This window comes from Equus quagga, chromosome 10 (assembly GCF_021613505.1).
Source record: "Equus quagga isolate Etosha38 chromosome 10, UCLA_HA_Equagga_1.0, whole genome shotgun sequence".
NCBI classification, from domain to species: Eukaryota; Metazoa; Chordata; class Mammalia; order Perissodactyla; family Equidae; genus Equus; species Equus quagga.
Window position 1 is genome coordinate 82,546,815 of NC_060276.1, and position 21,030 is coordinate 82,567,844.

The 21,030-nt window shown below is 40.0% G+C and overlaps 1 protein-coding gene across 3 annotated transcripts in view; it reads right to left on the bottom strand.

Annotated features, from left to right (window-relative positions):
* CCNB3 (cyclin B3) overlaps positions 1-9,361 on the bottom strand; it is a 46,951-nt gene extending 37,590 nt beyond the window's left edge. For all 3 annotated transcript variants that reach the window (XM_046673500.1, XM_046673501.1, XM_046673499.1), the window contains exons 1-3: positions 9,268-9,361; positions 5,479-5,610; positions 2,903-2,989 (exon numbers count right to left, since the gene is read on the bottom strand). In XM_046673500.1, coding sequence (XP_046529456.1) covers positions 2,903-2,989; positions 5,479-5,574 — 183 coding nt within the window. In that variant the 5' untranslated portion in view covers positions 5,575-5,610; positions 9,268-9,361. The remainder of the gene's footprint in view (positions 1-2,902; positions 2,990-5,478; positions 5,611-9,267) is intronic.
* Between the last annotated feature and the right edge of the window lie 11,669 nt (positions 9,362-21,030).

Genomic DNA, 21,030 nt, shown 5'->3' on the forward strand with positions numbered 1-21,030 from the left:
TACTGTATCGATGTAAATTTATACAGTTGTTAACTGTACTGTGATTATATAAGACAATTTCTCTGAAGAAATAAACTCTGAAGTACTAAGGGTAAAGGACCAGGACATATGTAAGCAAATGGCATAAAATGTTAACAGTAGGTGAAATCTAGGTAAAGGGTACATGTGTGTTCTTTGCACTATTTTTTTATTTTTGCAACTTTTTGTAAATTTGAAATTATTTCCAAATGAAATATAAAAAACAAATTACGGCCTTGTATCATCAGATCATAATAAGCAACTACAATCCAATAGGGAATTATTTCTTAGGCTCTCAAGTCGTCCACCTCTGCTCTTCAGAGAGTTTGCTACAGTTTCCATTTTAACTTCACCCAAAGTTTTACAACTCCCTATATGTGCAATTGAGACTCAGAATTGGAAAAGAAGTAGGTTCTTGGCAGGAGAGAGGTGAGACCCTAACCCCCAGGGTGAAACTCTCTATTTGCCGTATGTCAAGGTTCAAAGCACTGTTTTCAGATCTAAGCTCAGGGGGACCTTTATCTGTCCTTTCCCATAATTCTTTCACCAAGAAATAAGAAAATAGAGATGAAAGTCCTATTGACACAAAAATCATTTAGGTAAACATGAATATAGACCTTATCTCCTTGTCTACTGGCTTAGGACCAGCTCTTACATATCAAAAGTCCCTCCCATGCTAGAATGATAAAGGAGAGGGAAAGAAAAACACTCAGAGAAGATTAACTAATTAAAACAGATCAACTGTTTTGGCAGGCCAGGACCTCACTGTGGCGAATGTTGAGGAGAAGACAGATTGGCTGACATGGAGGCCTAGTAATACTGACAGGAAGAAGCAAATCATCATACAGGGAATTCCCAAAATTCAGACAGAAAAGAGCCCTCTACTCTCAAACAGATGAGCTCAGACATCTGCAGAAATGTCCAACCCTAGGAATGGCTTAGATACATTGTAATGATGGAACTGTCTCTGGAAAGCACCGAAGACCATTCAAGGTGACCAAAGTGAACCTTCAGAACTTGAATGCAAAAGGGAAATGAGCTTTCTGAGATTCTGGAAAGTTAGAGACAGATACTGCTCAAGGATACCTTGCTTTCCCCATTCCCACCCTGGATGAGGATGTGACCCAACAGAAGTTGAATTCAATTAAAATACCAGGAGGGTCCTGGATATCTGCATGTATTTCCTATTGGTTTATTTGTGTTTGTTCTTTATAAAGGGTGATATAAACTTCATTTAAAAAAGGACTGAAACATAGCAAGAAAGTTTCTCATATGCTCTGAGACCTTGCTTTGCACAGTGTCACCACACTCCCATCAGGGACTTTGGGGGCCAAGGGAAGCTACAGTAAGATGGGTGGCATCCACTCCTGATTTATGTGACTACCTTATGTCAGCCAAGTTTCTAGATCTATGGCTAAATAAGTCAGGAAATGAATCAAATTTTATAGGTCTGTGTGGGAGGGGTCTCTTTCAACCAATCTATGGTAAATCTGACATTATGTGGAAAGCTGTAACCTAGTCATACATGTTGTAATCTGCGTGGGGAAGAGACTGTGTTAGCACAAAGGTGGTCGCATAGCATCAGAAGACCTGAGATCCAAAGGAGAGAACTTTGTCAATGCTTATCCAATCCTGTCCAAGGGGGTAAAATATTATCTAGTAGATGCAAGTATTCTGGTAGCCACAGAAGGACACTACTATGGAGGGCAAGAATAGTTCACCAGGGTTCTCTGTATCCTAGATGAAGCAGACTTCAAAACCAACATTGGGTAAGTCCTCATCTATAAAGTGGAGATAATTATAGTATCTACTTTATAGGATTATAGGAGGAGTAAGTGAATTGATATAGGAAAAAGTGTTTAGAATAGAGCCTGGCACATGGTAAGCACTCAGTAGACATCATTTATTATTATTTTCTAAGACCAAAGATTACCTGTGGCCTGATTCTACACTATATTCAATTAATATCATTCTAACTATTAATTCTGATTTTTGCTTATACCTTAATAATACCAGAAAGGAGATAACTTGGAAGTGAACTCAAGAATTCTGATCAAGGGGCTGGCCCCATGGCCGAGTGGTTAAGTTCGCGCATTCCGCTTCAGCGGCCCAGGGTTCGGATGCTGGGTGCGGACATGGCACCGCTCATTAGGCCACGTTGAGGTGGCGTCCCACATGCCACAACTAGAAGGACCCACAACTAGAATATACAACTATGTACTGGGGGAATTTGGGGAGAAAAAAGCAGGAAAAAAGAAAAAAAAAGAAGAAGATTGGCAACAGTTGTTAGCTCAGGTGCCAATATTTAAAAAAAAAAAGAATTATGATCAAAATTGAGCTTCTAGACCCCCATAATTGAGGACTAGATCGTGAAGCTGAAGTCCTCAATGGTTCTGAACATCAGGGGGCACTATGGCTGGGATGCTGCTAAAACTTAAGGCCTGGGGGAGAGGGATGTTGGCTGAGGTCAGTCCTACACAATAGAAAAACTTCCCTGCCCCAAATGCCCATAGTGCTTAAACTGATAAACACTGCCCTAGACTACAATGAATCTATCAAAGTACTTACCTCCAAGGCCTAGGCAGCCCGCTGAGCCACCTCTGGACTTTATCTAAATGCAAGATCCCATAGTCTTCATATTTATCTACAATTTCATATCTGATAATCACTCTGCTGCTTCTAGAAAACTCTACCAATTAATCCAGATGGTATGTGCCAGCAAAAAAGCCCCTGCAGTTTCTGAAATTGGGTCATTGATTCCAAATAAAGTCAGCCGTCAACATTCCAGAGGGTCAGGGTCTGGTAAACTGGAAAGGCCCCTTAAGGAAGAGGTTGTCTAAACCTTATGCAACATCATGGCAGAGGATTGGACTAGCATACTCACGTTGGTGAGATCTTCAAAAGCTGATCTCTTTTTGAATGGTCCCTGAGGTGAAGATGGAGATATCTTTGCTTGGTAATTCTCCCCTCTCTAAAAAAGGAAAAGAGGTAAATGAGCATATCCAATTGTGAACAGCCTTTTCAGGGACTTCAGGTCATCTTTGGGGTTCAGGGGGAAACTCCAGAATCTCCAAGCATATACTGGGGGATGCATATAATAAACCCCAATAAACTACAACAAAAGGAAATTTCAGCACTCACTGCTGCTTAGAGAGTCCCTGAAGAAGAATCACTGATGTTGGGGACAAGTCTATGAGGAGACAAGATGACCTCCAGTGTAACTCTCAGAATGAGTTAAACAGCTTGGTGAAGCTAATTTTCCCTCTTACTCCTCCCATATTTATGGTTATCCTATCCACGATTAACCATCAGCACCACCCCCTGCCACTCCTGGTCATCCCTTTAATATGGATGCTGGCGGGTAAATTAACTTAATCATTTAACAAATATTTAAGTGTCTCTTATGTTAAGTAGTTGATTTAAGACATTCCCAGTAAGGACAATAACACACACTCCTAGATACTAGTCCAAGGTCAGCTCTTCACTAGCTGTTGACTTTGGATAAGTCACTTAAACTCTGAGCCACAATTTTCTTATCAGTAAAATTGGAATGATAAGCTACCTTATCTGAGGACCAAATAAGAGAATACAAGCAAAAAAATGTCTGTATAAACTGTAAATGGACAGAAATAGTATTTTAAAAGTATATAGTCCAATAGGATTTTAAATTTCACAGGGAAAAATTTTAAGAAAGGAATTTGTTAATTCATAGTAATCCATAATTGTTAGTGTATACAAGGGAGGGATGGGGGAAGGGAGGAAGGGTGAATATTTTGGAGCAAAGGGGGTTTGCTTTCTAGGTATTGTATATCTGTACATGCCTGATCCCACTCCCAAACAAGTAAGACCATCTCTACGGGGTTAAGTGTTCAGGTCAATCACATTGCAGGGTTCTTCTACTCCCTAACAGTTCTTTATTTGGTAAAACTTTCCTTAGTATCAGATTTCCTTTATGAAATGAGAACAAACTCTGCCCTACCTATATCAGAGAGTTGCTATGTGAAGCAGAACTTCAGGGTCAGATCATTTATTTGCTCTGCTCTCCATCTATACCATGAAGAGTTAGTACACGACACAGTAAGTGATCAGAAATTTAGAGACTTGGATTCCTAATACAATAGACCAATCCAGAAGAGTAGAGCAATCCTGAAAGAGCTGAGAAAAATTACTTCTGTTCTCTAAATGATTAAGCTAAGAAATAAGTAAACTACTAGTCTTTTATCTAGTTCATGATAAATAATCCTAGTGGAAATAATTAGCAAAAGATATTATTTTCTTACAAATTAGCTAAGAAATAAACTATCGGTTTGTTATCCAATTCCTACTTAATATTACTGGTAGAAACAATCAGCCCCAAATAAAATTCACAGGTGAAACTGAATTCAATAAAATTTAGATTTGCAAAATGTGCCCCAAGAAAGTTGGATTTGGAAAAATAATGCCACCAAAGAAAACTTACAATGGCAGAACTCTAATCAGAAAATTTGATATGGACAAATATCTGATCAACGTATCAAATCTTTCTTGCCAAATTTACATAGAAAAAAAACATTTGGCCCATCCATGAAAATTATTTTAGCAAAATGAAAATGATTAGAAAATGTTTATCTGTGCTAAGAGAAAGCCAATCAAGGAAATTAAATGGACCTAATGATGTTTGTTCCATGAAATACTCTCTTAACGACAATTCATCAGTGTTAGTAAAATTCTGATTAAAATATGTATGATGGGGGCTGGCCCCGTGGCCGAGTGGTTAAGTTCGCGCGCTCCGCTGCAGGCGGCCCAGTGTTTCGTTGGTTCGAATCCTGGGCGCGGACATGGCACTGCTCATCAAACCACGCTGAGGCAGCGTCCCACATGCCACAACTAGGACCCACAACGAAGAATATACAACTATGTACTGGGGGGCTTTGGGGAGAAAAAGGAAAAATAAAATCTTTAAAAAAAAAAAAAAAAAAAAAAATATGTATGATGATGAACATAGAACATCCCTGGGTCGGAATGACAATGTCTGACTATCCACAAGGTCAAAACAGCAGAGTCAAAATGTACCCATTCTTCAAATTTAATAGCTGTAAAAAGCATGAAATTACGTTTGTTGACCTAATCTTCATACTCTCCCCAGGATGTATCAAGCACCCTCCTGGCAAGGTTCTTTGAGCATCTCAGAGAAAGTAAGAGTAGAGACATGATCCTTAATGAAATCTAAGTGTTGTTTGCTTTTGAAGGTTGGAGAGGGTGGCCTTCATTTCAGCCACGCATTTATGGGGAAGAAGAGTTCACACTTTCTCTCCAAGTTCTAATTTTCTGGTCTTCTCCAACTACAAGAGCTGCCACTCCTTCCCATTTTCTCAGATTAAACCACACATATTCTGAAAGATGTAGGGGTGAGTATAGGGACTAAGCAAACACATGAGGAGGCTACTCAGGACACTGTTGGAAGAGACAGCTTGCTCTAACCTTTTCAGGTCGGCCATGACCACTGGGCACAATTTTGCTGGACTGAGATTTCTTAGTCTCAGGTTCAGAGCTTCGGGGTGGTAGTGACAGTGGCATCTCTTACAGATTCAGCAGCGTCTATCCAATGCAGGGCTACAATGAAAAAGCAACTCTTTAAAACACCATTCACCAGAAACATCACAGAATTCTCTGGAAATTCTTCAGAAAACCCAGTCTCTCTATAGCATCCCTAGGAGGAAACAGACTTTGAGTTAGGCACATCTGGGTTCAAACCTGGGTCCTACCAGACTTAACCTGGGGCAAGTGGCTTAAAGTCCTTGGGCTTCAGTTATCTCATCTGTAAACGAGGGATAAGTATACCTAACTCTTAAAGGGCACTGCTCAAATTAAATGAGATACTCTATGTAAAAGCCCAATACAGTGCCTGCCATCCTCTGTGGGCAGTGGGACTTTGGCCTAGTCCCTAGTTTAGGCCTAGGAACACTGAGGACAAATTACATGAAAGTTTTACATTGAAAACAATCAAGAACATGACAGATAACACAGTATGAAGGCTAGCTGGTAGGGTTAATGTTCTTTAAAAGGCATGGGGTCCTGGCCATGGCAATTATAATGATGCTACAGAGAAGATAAAAGGATGCATTGCACACACACATGTATGCATGATATGCCAGAGAGTATTTGAAGGCTGCATTCAGTCAGAAGAAACTGTAATCCAGTTCCAGACACCTGCTAGAGAAAAAAAAAATTAAAAAGATGAGATAGCAGAAAGAACTAATTTATTGAAAACATTTGACATAAAAATTTAACAGTTATTACAGCCCTTGGGAGAGTCCTATCTTCACCCCATCTCAGTGTGGGACCTCATTTTATATTCCTTAAGGTTCTTTTAGCTTGTGATTCCTCAATAGTTAGGATACACTTAATGTGTCTTACAAGCAAATACATTATTAGGAGGATATTTGGATACACCAGAGACCCTGCCCACTTACATACAACTGCCCTTCCAGCTACACCCACATTCAATCCCCAAATTAACTAAATTTGACAAAACACACGCTTCCCTAAGAGAGATCCTAAAGGCAATGCAACAAACTTACCACCATGTACCAGATACTTCAGGCAATGGAGATACAAACACAAATAAATCACGGATCTTATCCTAGAAGTAGTCACACGCACAGCTCTAACAGTAACAGAAAAACGTGACAAATGATTTAATAAAGGTAGATACAAAGTACTATAGAAACATAATAGAAAGTGAGCAATCTTGTGGGAGACAGGGAGTGGAGGAAGGCTTCACAGAGGATGTTCTATTTGATTTGATCTGGACTCAAACGACAAACAAGTTCCCAAGTAGACTCGGGAGTTTTCCAGGCAAAGAAAACCTGAGCCCAGGCAGAGGCTTGAACATGTAAAGCACGGCAGGTTCAGGGATGTCCCAGTTGTCTGGAATGTGGAGTATAAAGAATGTGTTGGGGAGGAGTTAGAAGGGGGCTGAAGGCTAGGCTGGGACCACGCTGGTAGGTAAGAAAAAGAAGCAGAGAAAACTGCACCTTCAGGGGAAGGTTTAAGAAAGGAGAAAGGCTGATTTGGGTTTTCCTTTGGATGGAGAAGTATTAAACATTTTGTCGGTGAGGAAAGGTCAGCACAAGTACATGCCTCCACATTTATTACCTCAGTTGATCTTCACAATAAAACAGAGGGTAAGCAGGGCAGGTACAATTCTTTCCATTTCATAGTCCCAGATGAGTTAAGTGACTTACTACCCAGGACAAACTATTAAGCAACATAGATCGCCCAGTTCTTCCCAGGGCTCTTTCTATAATACCACAAAGTCTCTCTCATCACACTCAAAAACATTTCAAAAAAGTCCACGGTCCACAGAGAAAGGCCATAGTGTGGTTGTGTGAGGAGGTAGAATGAGCACAGGCTTTTTAAAGAAGCAACTGGGCTTCTAAACCAGCCAACTTAGCATCTCTGAACCTCTTTTGCAAAAGAGATATACCAGCACTTACTTGCAGAGGTATCATGTGGCTCAAATTTAAATTTGTATGTGCGAAGCCTAACACACGGTAGGCACTCAGAATAAATGGTGTGTCTTACTCTCCTCCTCTTCCCCCAAATCCAAACCTATTTTCCCTCTCACCCCTCAAAACTCAGCCAAGCAGCAACAAAGCTAAATTGGATGCACCCACCCTTAACTGCACTGTATGAAAACCACTTACTCCACTATTATTATTCACACCCCATGCGATTTTTTTAATGGATGACCAACGACTCACGTTCTGAAACCTTTATCTTTCAAGGAAAAAGAAAAAATCAGGCTGGAGTCAACAGGCTAGAAAACTGTCAGCTGATAACATCACAGGTTAACTAAAACCTCAGAGAAAATAAGGTTATTCAGATGATGGTCAATACCACCTTCATTATCCTGAACACTAATCACTTGCTTTGGGGGACACACACTGCTTTAAGTAACTGATTTCCCTGCCACTAGGAGAGGGCTGGAGCTGGGGTCTGAGATGGTCCCTGGGCTCTTCGCACCCCAACCGCTCTCTATGTGGCCCCCTCCTAGCCCACATTTGGTGGATTGACACCACCAAAAACACACTTTCATAAAAGGACACTCTGCAGAGCACTCCCAACTTCTACCACCGACAGAACCCTGAGCCTCACTTGGACAAGAAAATTAGAATCCTTTCCACTTTCCATGTCCCCTACATACACACTGATAAGTGTCGGAGACCCCATTGTGCCTCCCAGGCATGGTGCTGAAACCCACACAGGGGCAAGTTGGCTTGTTTAGAAGCCCAACTGCTCAGACTCCAAAACTGTCGAGACAGTCTACAGGGAAGAGTGGCGACTTCATTTTATAGATAAAGGCTGGTTACAGACACCAAGACACTGGGGAGAGAGAGCAGCACGGTGTGAGTCAAAGCAGCGCTGGGCTTGTAAAGATGCCTGAAGTCGAGTTCTGACCCTGCCCCCAGCTGTCTGGGTGTCACTGAGCAAGTCCCTGTTCCCTCTCTAGGCCTCATCTCCCCACCTAATAAAATGAGGTAATGGGACCAGAGCCTCTTCACTACTCAAACCATGGTCAATGGACCAGCAATATTATCACCACCTGGGAGCTTGTTAGCGCTTTAGCCCTACTAAATCACAAAGTGAAAATTAACAATATCCCCAGGTGACTTGTATGCACTTTAAAGTTTAAGAAGCACTGTTCTAGGATCCCTTAGACCTCTGACATTCTAGGTGGACCATAGCTGAGAGCAGTGGGAAAGCCCGAGGTGAGGGCATTGGAGGCGGGGATAGAAGAGAGCCAGTGGAGATAATGGGGATAACAGGGGAGAGGGGACACGTGTTTTCATCCTCCTTCGTATCATATCCTTCAACCTGTAGTTCACAAGACATCCCTCAAGTAGCATTCTCTGACTTAAATACGCCTTGTTTATTAAATTGACCCTGCACACTTTCACTTGTGAAAAGACGTTTTGTAAACGTACTCCGATTCAGGCACGTGTACTGGTCTCTCCATCTAAAAGCTGGGACCCAGTCTTTGCCATCTCACCCTCTAATACACACTCCCTGCCCAACCTCCTACAGGGCTCATTCCACAGACTGCTGACCGACAGCAGAACGAAACAAAAGTTTCTAGCAGGGACGCCGTGCAACGCCGCAAGTGAAGGCAGCGTGTAACAAGGGGCTGGAGCGACGCTCGGAGACCGACCCACGTGCAACAGAGCTGGGCATTTTTGCGAGCAGTACAAGCCCAAAAGCGCCTACCTCACATCGAGATTGAGAGCAGAACAGGAAAGACCATGAACGCACTCCTAGACCAGGAGAGGCCCAGGAAATAAACACAGCTCCGTGTCGTAGCGACCGGTGTCCGTCTCAACCTAGCCTGTGCTCCCCGCAATCGGCCCAGCGGCGAATTTTGAAAATTACAACCCCAACAGGAAGCACAGTGGTGATTGGCCAGCAGGAGCCAATCAGCGTGCAGAGTTGCGACGTGCGCTGCTTAGCAAGGAGGGGCGGGACTGGGTGTTTTTAAACGGAATTCTGCGGCTAATAGACTCCGCAGTGGGCGTGGTTTCGAGTACAATTGGTTGGGTCCGGGTGGGCTGACAGGCGGGAGTACTGGGTCTCTTTAAAGATGCGTTTTCATTTAAATAATCTTGATGGAGGAGAGGGGAGATCGGCTGTATAATGTAAATTAAAACATTAATTTTAATAACCCTTTGTAGAGTCAAACATTAACTTCTGCAGCTTCACAAATGGCTTTGTGAGGGAAGCAGGACAGAAATTATTGCCCCTATTTTATGGATAAGCACCTGAAGTGCTGACAGCTAATAGTAGCTAACATTAATTCAGCACTAATTCTGTGCTAATTGCTATAAATTTTTTATTGTCTTAAATCCTGTCCAGAAAGATAGGTGCTTTTATTACTGCCATTTTACAGATAACAAAATTATAACTTGCTAGCTGCCCAATATCGCAAATCTTCATTGTAACAAAGCAGGTACTCTAACCCAGATATTCTCATTCAACAAATATTTACTGAGCACCTGCTTTGTTCCAAGAACTAGAAAAAATACATATGAGTAATTGACAAAAAACTTGAAAAATTTATAGCCCTGCCCTGTGCTCTGAGGAGGCAAAGAGAAAATGGAGATGCTAGAAAGAAAATCTAGGACTTCTTGCATATACAGCAGATACTCTACTACTAAACTACATCCCTACCTTTATTATTAGCCCATTCTCCTTTTAGTATCTCATTGCTTCTACATTAAAGGTAAAATATTCACATCATCCCAGGCCCTCTTCTCTTTGTAATCTCCCTAGGTTATTTCATCCAGATTCATGACTTTAAATATCTCTAAAAGCTGGCCCTGAACTCCAGATTCATAAATCCAACTGGCTACTCCACTTCTCCATTTGGATGTCTAATAGACACCTCAGACTCAACATGTTCACAACCCTCACCAAACCTGATCCTTCCTCCAATGTTACCCATTTCAGAAAGTGGTACTACATCAAGCCTGTTAGCCAGCCGTGGTGGTCTAGTGGTTAAGAGTCTGCCTCTCGTCACCATGGCCCAGGGTTGTTTCTCAGTCAGGGAACCATACCACCCATCTGTCAGTTTTCATACTGTGGTGGCTGCATGTTGCTGTGATGCTGAAAGCTATGCCACCGGTATCTCAAATACCAGCAGGGTCAGCCGTGGTGGACAGGTTTCAGTAGAGCTTCCGGACTAAGACAGACTAGGAAGAAGGATCTGGCCACTCACTTCCGAAAAAATTGTCCATGAAAACCCTATGAATAGCAGTGGAGTATTGTCTGTTAGAGGAGTGGAAGATGGGAGGATGGCACAAAAAGACCAGGCAGGGTTCCACCCTGCTGTACACATGGTTACTAGGAGTCAGAATTGATTCAATGGCACTAACAATAAGCAGCCTGTTAATCAAGTCAGAAACCCGGTATCATCCTTGATTCAAACTCTTTTCCATCACCTTTCCCTCCCATATCCAATCCTTCAGCAAATCCTGTTGATTCTACCTCAAAAATATATCTTATTTCCATCTAGTTTTGTCTATCTCCACTGCCACCACAGTCTCTCATTTGAACCATTGTCAAGAGCCTCCAAGCTGCTCTCCCCCTTTCTAATCTTGCCCTTCTCTAATGCAAATACAACACAACAGCAAGAGCAATCTTTTTTAAAAAAAAGAAAAATTCTATCATGTCCCTCTCCTGCTTTAGTGGTTTACTACAGAACTTAAAATAAAATCCAAACTCCTTACTCTGGTCTGCAAGTCCTCCCTATCTCATCAACCTCGTCTCATAACACTCTCTTTCTCATTCACTCCATTCCAGCCATAATCGTCTTCTTTCAAAGCTTTGACTGTACCAGAATCTCTCGCCTTACGGGAACTTTGCACGTGGTGTTCCCGCTATCTGAAACAATCTTCCCACCATTCTTGGTTTTTTTCCTCATGCTTCAAGTCTCAGCTTAAATGTCTCCTCTTCAGAGAGGCCTTCCCTGACCATGTTATCTAAAGTAGGATTCTCCACCCACTCCATTATACTCTATCTCAGCCCCTTACATTTCTTTTAGAGTAATTATTGCTATTTGTAATTTTGTAACCTACCTCCCCATTCAAGAATACAAGGTCCATAACTACAAGGACCATATCTATTGTGTCCTAACTCCAATGATTAGCATTAATAATAGTTTACATTTATTGATTGCTTACTATATGTTTGACACTGTTCTGACACTCACAACAATATAATGACGTGCTAATATCCCCATTTTGCAGAAGTAGATCTTGAAGCACAGGGAAGTTTAGTCATTTGCCCTAGATCACACAGCTGGTAAGCTGTCAGACTGGGATTTAAACCCAAGCAGTCTGATTCCAAAGACCAAACACGTAAGCATTAGCCCATACCTGCCTCCTTGACAGATGATTGAAAAATATCTGTTAACTAAGTAAATGAGGATCTTCCTTTAAGGTCATCACTGTAGACAAGTGTCCTGCTGGGATGCAATATAAAGGAAATATAGTATTAACACAAATTACTGTAAGTCTTCTTTAGTCATGAGAGGAAAAGGTCCATCCACCAAAACAACAGCAATGCAAAAATCACAAAACAAGCAATTTCATTTTTCCTATTTCTTCCCAGCTTTTCACAAAAACAAAAAAGTCATTGGGTAAAGTTACTATTTTTCCAAAATTTTTTTTTTTTTTTTTTTTTAAAGATTTTATTTTTTCCTTTTTCTCCCCAAAGCCCCCCCGGTACATAGTTGTATATTCTTGGTTGTGGGTCCTTCTAGTTGTGGTATGTGGGACGCCGCCTCAGCGTGGTTTGATGAGCAGTGTCATGTCCGCGCCCAGGATTCGAACCAACGAAACACTGGGCCGCCTGCAGCAGAGCGCGCGAACTTAACCACTCGGCCACGGAGCCAGCCCCTTTCCAAAATTTTTTAAATTTGTTTTTCTCTCAACTTTCACACCTCCAGTTGACTTAATCTTTCCTTTGGGTAGCACTTAGAGAGAACACTGAGAAAAGAGGAGACAGCCCTTTGTCTCTACCATTTTCCAGTATTTCCCTCCTCCCAGGCATACAACATTCTCATAAACTCTCATTTTTCCTCCCCTCTACATCCCTGTATTAAAACCTAATAGAGAGCCAGTCCTGATGGCCTAATGGTTAAAGTTCAGCATGCTCCACTTTGGCGGCCCAGGTGGGGTTCCCAGGCAGAGAACCACACCATTTGTCTCTCAGTGGCCATGCTGTGGCAGCAGCTCACATAGAAGAACTAAAGAGACTTACAACTAGAATATACAACTATGTACCGGGGCTTTGGGGAGGAAACAAAAAAAGAGGAAGATTGGCAAAGGATGTTAGCTCAGGGCGAATCTTTAAAAAAATAAATCCTAATGGAAAAGATCTGCTGTTATCTACCTCACTTTCACATGAAAATATATTTCAGGTAGATCCAAGATTTAACTGAGAAATTGAAACCATGGAAATACTAGACAAAATATAAAAGAATATTTTTATAATCTTGCAGATGGAAAAACCTTTCTAAACAAGACAAAAAAAATCTAGAGAAGGCAAAAGACTCAATTTTAGTAGCTAAAAATTTAAAATTTCTTTTCGGCAAAACAAACAAAAAACAAGGTTAAAAAATCTAACAACAACCTGCAAAAACATTGGCAACACAAATGACAAAGGAATAATTTCCAAAATGTACAAAAATTACTTCACAACCAACAAGAAAAAGATGAACCATCCCTTGAGAAAATTGGCAAGAAAATGAAAAATGGGAGAAGAAATACAAGTGGCAAATAAACATTAAAATATGCTCAATTTCACTAAAAGTAAATGCAGATTAAAACAGCAATTCATTGTTTTTATTTGGGACATTGGCAAAGGTTTAATAGATTAATAATAACTTCTGTTGGTAAAGCGGTGGGTAAACAGGCACTTTTACTCACTGTTAATAGGAGTAAAAACTGCCATAAACTTTGGGAGGATTATTTGAAAATACCTATTGAATTTTAAATGTTTAAACTCTTTTACCCAGAGATTCTACTTCTGGTAATCTTTCTACAAAAATATTCATTCCAAGAAATAAGGCTGAAAATTTCCCAAATTTGAGAAAGACATAAACTCGCAGCTTCAAGAAGCTAAACGAATTCCAAACAGGATAAACCCAAAGAAATTCAAACAAAGACACATCATAACTAAACTTCTGAAAACTAAACACAAAGGAAAAAACCTTGAAATCAGCAAAATAGAAAAGACACCTTTCTAATAGGGGCAGATTTTTTTTGGAATGGCAATGGATTTCTCATCAGAAACCATGCAGGCCAGAGGAGGTGACACAATATTTTCAAAGCACTAAAAGAAAAGAACTGTCAACTCAGAATTCTCTATGCAAGGAAAATATCCTTCAGGAGTGAAAGGGAAATCAAGTCATTCTCACATGCCCACCTTAAAAGAATAGAAAGTTCACAAAGTAGAAAAAGTGGTAATAGGAGGAATCTTGCAACATCAGGAAGAAAGAACAGTGGAAAGAGCAAAAATACAGGTAGATACAATAGATCTTCCTTCTGGTGCTTTTTTCTTAATTTTGTTTGACAGTTATAGCAAAAATTATAACTGTTTGATGTGGTTCTCAATGTATGTAGAGGAAATGTTTAAAACAATAATATAGATGGAGGAGGGTAAAGTAAAGGTTTCTACACTTCCCTCAAACAGGTAACATGTCAACTCCAGTAGGCTGTGATAAGTTGTATATAATGTAAAACCTCAAGTATTCACTAAAAAAGCTACACAAAGAGATACACTCAAAAATACTATAGATACACCAAAATGGAATTCAAAAGAATGTTCAAGTAACTGGAAGGCAGGAAAAAGAAAACATATAAATGAGAAACAGAGGGAAAAATAAGAAAATAAAAAGATAAAATGGTGGCCTGAAGCCCTAACAGATCAATAATCACATGAAATGTAAATCATTTAAGTAGAGGAATTACAAGACAGAGATTGGCAGAGTGGATTAAAAAAATATGATCCAATGATATATTGCCAAAAAGAAACCCACTTCAAATATAATGATATAAGTAGGTTGAAAATTAAAAAGTGGAAAAAAGATATATCACACATACATTAATTTTTAAAAAGCAGGAGCAGCTATATTAATATCAGATAAGGTAAACTTCAGAGCAAAGTAAACTACCAGGGACAGAGAAGAATATTATATAATGGTAAAAGCATCAATCCTCCAAGAAGACACAGAAATCCTAAAGGTGTATGCACCAACCAACAGAGCTGCAAAATACATGAAGCAAAATCTGAGAGAACTCAAGGAAGAAATAGACTAATCCACATTTATAGTTGGAGACTTCAAAACCTCATCTCGATAATTGATAGAACAACTAGATTAAAAAATTGGCAAGAATATAAAAGAACTTAACAAAACCATCAATATGAGAATCTAATCAACCCTTATAGAGCACCCCACCCAATAACAGCAGAATACACATTCCTTTCAAGCTCCCATGGAACACTCACCAAAATAGACCATACCCTCAATCAGAAAGCAAACCTCAGCAAATTTAAAATCATAACTGAGTGTGTTCTCTGACCACAATGGAATCAATAACAAAAATAACAGGAAATCCCCAAACACTAAGAAAGTAAACAACACACCTCATCAATCAAAGAGGAAGTCTTAAGGCAAATCAAGAAATACATTGAACTGAATGAGAATGAAAATATAATGTATCAAAATTTGTGGGACACAGCTAAAGCAGTACTGAAAGGAAAATTTATAGCACTAACTGCTTACATTAGAAAAGAAGAAAAGTCTTAAAAGTCAATAATCTAAGCTCCATTTCAAGACTATAAAAAGAAGAGGAAAATAAATCCAAAGAAGCATAAGGTAGAAAGTAAGATAAAAGCAGAAATTTATGAAATTTAAAAGAGAAAAACCAATAGTGAAAATCGATGAAACAAAAAACTGGTTCTTTGAAAAGATCAATAAAATTGACAAACCTCTAGCAAGACTGACAAAGAAGAAAGACAAATTAATAATATCAGAAATGAAACAAAGGACATCACTTCAGACCCTACTGACATCCAAAGGATATTAAGGGAATACTATGAGCTATCCACACATAAATTTGCCAATTTAGTTGAAATGGACAAATTCCTTGGAAATTACAAACTTCCACAATACACTCAATATAAAATACATCAATTGAATATTGAGTAGCTCCATACTTTTAAAGAAATTCAATTTGTAATTTTAAAATAAAAAAAAGAACTCTCCAGATCCAGATGATTTCACTGGAGAAATAAACAAAACATTTAAAGAATAATTAACACCAGGCCAGCCCCAGCGGCCTAGTGGTTAATTTCGGTGTGCTCAGCTTCGGCAGCCCGGGTTCAAGTCTGGGTGCGGACCTACACTACTTATCAGTGGCCATGCTATAGCGGCAGCTCACACACAGAAAAACAGAGGAAGACTGGCAACAGGCATTAGCTCAGGGCCAATCTTCCTCACAAAAAAAAGGAAAAAGGAAAACAATTCCACTTACAATGGCATCAAAAAGAATAAAATACTTAGAAATAAATTTAACAAATGAGGTAAAGACGTACACTGAAAGCCACAAAACATCACTGAGAGAAATTAGACCTAAATAAATGTAAAGACATCCCATGTTCATCAATTGAAATACTTAATATTGTTAAGATGGCAATCCTCCTCAAATTGACCTACAGAGTCAATGCAATCCCTATCAAAATCTGTGTAGAAAAGAGTTAGCATAGCATGCCTGAGAATGCTATTATTTGAAAATCCTACTGACAATGTTGGCCCTTGGCTAGGATCTGCAGAAGTTGGATTTGGGGAGTTGGACCACCTGACCACCACCCTAACTAATAAGAGTAGCTCACTATACCTTGACTGTGCAAACAACATGGTTTATGGTGACACCAGCTTTCCTCCTGAGACTTCAGAGTTTTGGTATGTGCTAGGTAGAGGGTGCCTGCCTGACCAGCCCCCAATAAAAAGGCTTGGCACTGAGTCTCTAATCAGCTTCCCTCATAAACAACATTTTACACATGTTGTCACAACTCTCTACTGGGAAAAGTTATGCTAAGTGAAAGAAGTCAGTCACAAAAGACCATATTGTGTGATTCCACTTATATTAAATGTCCAGAATAGGCAAATCTATAGAGACAAAGAAGATTAGTGGTTGCCTAAAGCTGGGGAGGTATAGGGTTGGGGGAGTTGGGCTGTGACAGCTAAAGGGTATGAGCGTTCTTAATAGTGATGAAAATGTTCTAAAATTGATTGTGGTGATGGTTGCACAACTCTATGAATATACTAAAAATCACTGAATTGTACACTTTAAATGGGCGACTTATATGGTATTTGGATTGTATTTCAATAAAGCTGTTGTAAAAAACTAGCTATGGCTGATAAAATATATTGGTTCTTTTTTAAAAAATCTGTTGAAGAATGGCAAGAAAAGACTCAGTGGAACCAGTTAGGAAGTTACTGCAGTAAGCCAGGCAGTTTGGACCAAGGAAGTCCAATGTTCTTGGCGGAGGCCACGCACTTTCTATATGGCTCTGGGAACAGCAGTTGAACAACCATTACCACTAACTTTCTTTCTTTCTTTTTTAAATTGAGATATAATTGACATATTATATTAGTTTCAGGTGTACACACTAATTTTCAATTATGTAAATATCCTTAAGCACTTACTAATATATATGAGCCTAGTGATATCCCTTGCAGGGTAAATGAGTAAAACACAGTCATTCTCCCCAAGCATTTCCGCATTTGGAAAGATAAAGCTCATAATGAAATAATTACAAGACAGAATGTGCTAAGCGCCAAAGTAAGGTGAATATAAAACTGCTAAGGATTTCAGAGCACACATGTGGTTGAACATGTTATTCTTGTCAACACAACCAGTATTGTCATAATCTCACCAAGAGTACTTACTGGGTGGCTAAGTACATGAGCCACTGTTCGGTTCTATACAGAGTTGGATAGTCACTGCTTTCCTTGAAATTAGGCACACCTTTATGATGGGGCTATTAAAGAAATGCATCAATAAATATAACATACACAAATATGCTACTTTTAGGATGCAGAGTGACCCTAACAGGGAGGAATCACCAATTTCCCTTTTAATTTGAGGAATGCCTTGGCAAAATAGGCTTTTGCATTGGGCAATCTTGTACTGTGTGGAAGCACATTTTCCAAGCAGCTGTGACATCCTAGCAGCCACATGAACTTAATACCCTCATTTACCATCTGGATTTGAGAGCAACAGGCACAGAAGGTCTAAGCCTGACATCTCCATGGGGGCAACTACAGGACAAAGCTGAAGACTAGGCCAGTCTTCATCCCATTTTAACGTCCCTAAAACTAAGGGGATCCTTAAGGATGTGTGTTTTGGGGAGGATGCCTACAAGTGCCAGGAGGAAATCTGAAAGGCTTCATGCTTCCAGATCCCCTTCCTCTCCATCATGGTCCTTCTTTGAAACATTAATTCACTGATAAAGATACTATCTAGAGGGAAGGAAGGATAAAAGTTTTGTCACCAATTAATACTATGTTTAAGTATGTTTTTTGTTAGATGTTTGAGACAAGTTTCTTGGTTTAACAGGAAAAAAAAATTCTGATTAACAAGTTCCCTCAGCCACATCTCCAGCTCTGACACAGGATATATTCATATATTTGTATGTGTAAGGCAAAGGCTCTTTTAATACCTAGAAAATAAGTTGAACCTTTAACAAGCCATAGATGGATTGGGACAAAAGCTACGCATTGGAAAGGAGCTCCCCACCAGTCGGAAACGGAAATAAAACAAAACAAAACACGGAGAAGAGCAGACGGAAACGGTACTAACCGCCTCCGGGTAACCGCCTCCACACAAAACCGCCTCCACACAAAACCGCCTCAGAAAAACGATCTCAGAGGCGGCGGGACCGACCCCACCATTCTCACCAGCAGGGGGAGACAACAGCTCAACACTTTGTTCAGTCAGACTCCAAACCACCAGATGGGGCCAAAAGATCAGAGAAGGTATCCTTTATACTTTTCTTTTTCTCAGAGAATTTCTCTTCCGCGTCTTCGGACCCTAGAAGAAAGAAAAGGCAGCCTAATCACTTCGCACACACACATACCCCCCCCCCCCCACACACACCAAGATGATGGAAGCGGCTAGCGCCTGATCTATTCATACCACCACACAAATAGCCTCTCTGTGCTCCAGCTCCCCATTAATAAAATTGGGATTAAAATAGTACGCATTTCATAAGGCTGTGTGAGAATTAAATGAGATAATGCATGCAAAAAACAGTACCTGGCAAATTTTCGGGCCCCACTGCATGATGAGGATTTTAGGCTGGTTAATTTTAAAACTGTAGATGAGAAGCAGGCTCCCAGGAGCGAGTTTGCTTGCCCTTTGTTGGGAAACATTTACATTTGTAAAGGAAACCTCCATCTGTAAAGATACCTCCCTCTCTGTGCCAGGAAGCAGAGAAATGACCTTATCTCTAGAAACTCTTAATCAATGCCAAAGGCAAGAACTTAAGTTGGTTACTGTCTGGCAACCTCATGTAACTGACCCCCTCCCCCAAAATCCTCTTTTGTCTTTGGCTGAGGATAATATTTAAGCAGTGACTTCTGCCATTTACTCAATCCAGTTTGATTCTTATCTAAAAGTGATAGGACCACCCAATAACCAGACCCTACCGGCACTGATGTCATTTTAACAACTCTTTTTACATATTCTTCCCTTTGTCTTGTAAAGAGATAACTCACATACCTATGCCTTAAATTTAGCCTTACTCTCCACTTATGTTTGCAGCAGCAGCCCTGGCGGCAGCAGCTCCCCATGCCAGCAGCAGCTCTGACTGCCCATGGGTCCTGTCCCCATGCTATTCCACACTAGTCTCTAAATAAAAGAGCACTACTGCCAGATCTTGAGAGTCCAAGAAATCTTTCTTTCGACTCCTCAGCTCACTGACCCCACATCACTGCAGACCCAGGGAATTAGAAACTCTGGGATGGGGCCCAACTATCTGTTTTAATAAGCCCTCTAGGTGATTCTGAGGCACACTAAAGTGTGACAATTATTGATCCCAGAAGGCTGCACACTCAAATAGCTAAGCAAGTTTTTTGTCATTATTACAGAGTCCATGATTCTGTGGCTTCTGAATTATATTTCCTGCCTGAAATTCCAAAACCATCATTTGTTTCTTGAGCTCAGCTGTGTGCCCAGTATCGTGGCAGATACAAAGAAAAGGAGAGAGAACCTGCCCTCCAGGCTTTCAACGTAGGTGACCCAGGAACAGGAAAAGTTAATTAACCCTGCAAGACCACATCTAGTAAATGTCAGATGAATTATACAGACAGTAAGCAAATATTCTAGGAAATCAGAAGAGGGGAATTTCATAATTATAAGAGGGCGGAGCCTGCCCCTGCCAAGCTAAGCCCACTCCTCAAAAATAGCTGTAAGTCATTTGCTACAGCAAGGCAATAGAACAGACCTTAGCTGCCTAATTAGCCGCTGCCTAAAAGGAAACTGCAACATATCTGAGTCCACTTTCCTTCAACAGCTGCCCTTTGAAATAAAAAAAAAAAAGAGAGAATGTTTATAGCTTTTAAAAGTCTTTTATTTTCTCCCTCCACTGCTTCAATCACTCACAGGAAAGGACAGACAGATATGCACAATACAGACATAACATAAATACTTGACAGAAGTAACTATGCAGCACCATTGCAGAGATGTTCAGAATAGCTATCTAATTTTTCTCTTTAGTATGGTTGCATAAAGCTGCTCTAAATGATATTGTTCATTCTCTTGGCTGGAAAGCAATTCACAAGAAAAAGAAATGGAATTCTCATATGTATTGGTCCATAGTAAATAATGTCCAATAATCATTGGTATCACTGCCCATTTTCTAAATGGTCATAGTTATTGCTTAAACTAAATTAGGTAGGCTATATCAGAGGCTGGAAGATACTTATTGGGACTAACAGACAGACAGTGATTTGATGAAGGCCAATAGTTCAGTTCATTTAAATTTCATTTTGCCATTATTCATAACAATTGCATTACACAGGTTCCATTTTTGTTATCTTAACTGCCCTTTCAAACCAAATGCAAACTGAAAGTGTATTTAAAATGTTGATTTGTACAATTATTCACAAGTTTGTGTGAAAGAGAAGATGTTTGGGTAGGATAAACAAGGTTAGAAAGTGGATGATGATGCTGCTTAGAAAAAAAAACAATGACCAAAGTTTCTGTGTTTAACATCTCTATATTTGGCTCTTAAAGGCTAACCTAATTGCATAGTGCTTCACACATATTCACACACTAACGTAGCATATTTCTTCTTTTGACTCTTTGAATGTCCCTTCCCCATCTATCCCCGCCTCTAGTCAGTATTCTCTTTAGCTGAAGATAGTATTTAGGGTGGTGGCTTCTGGCCTTTACTTAATCCGAT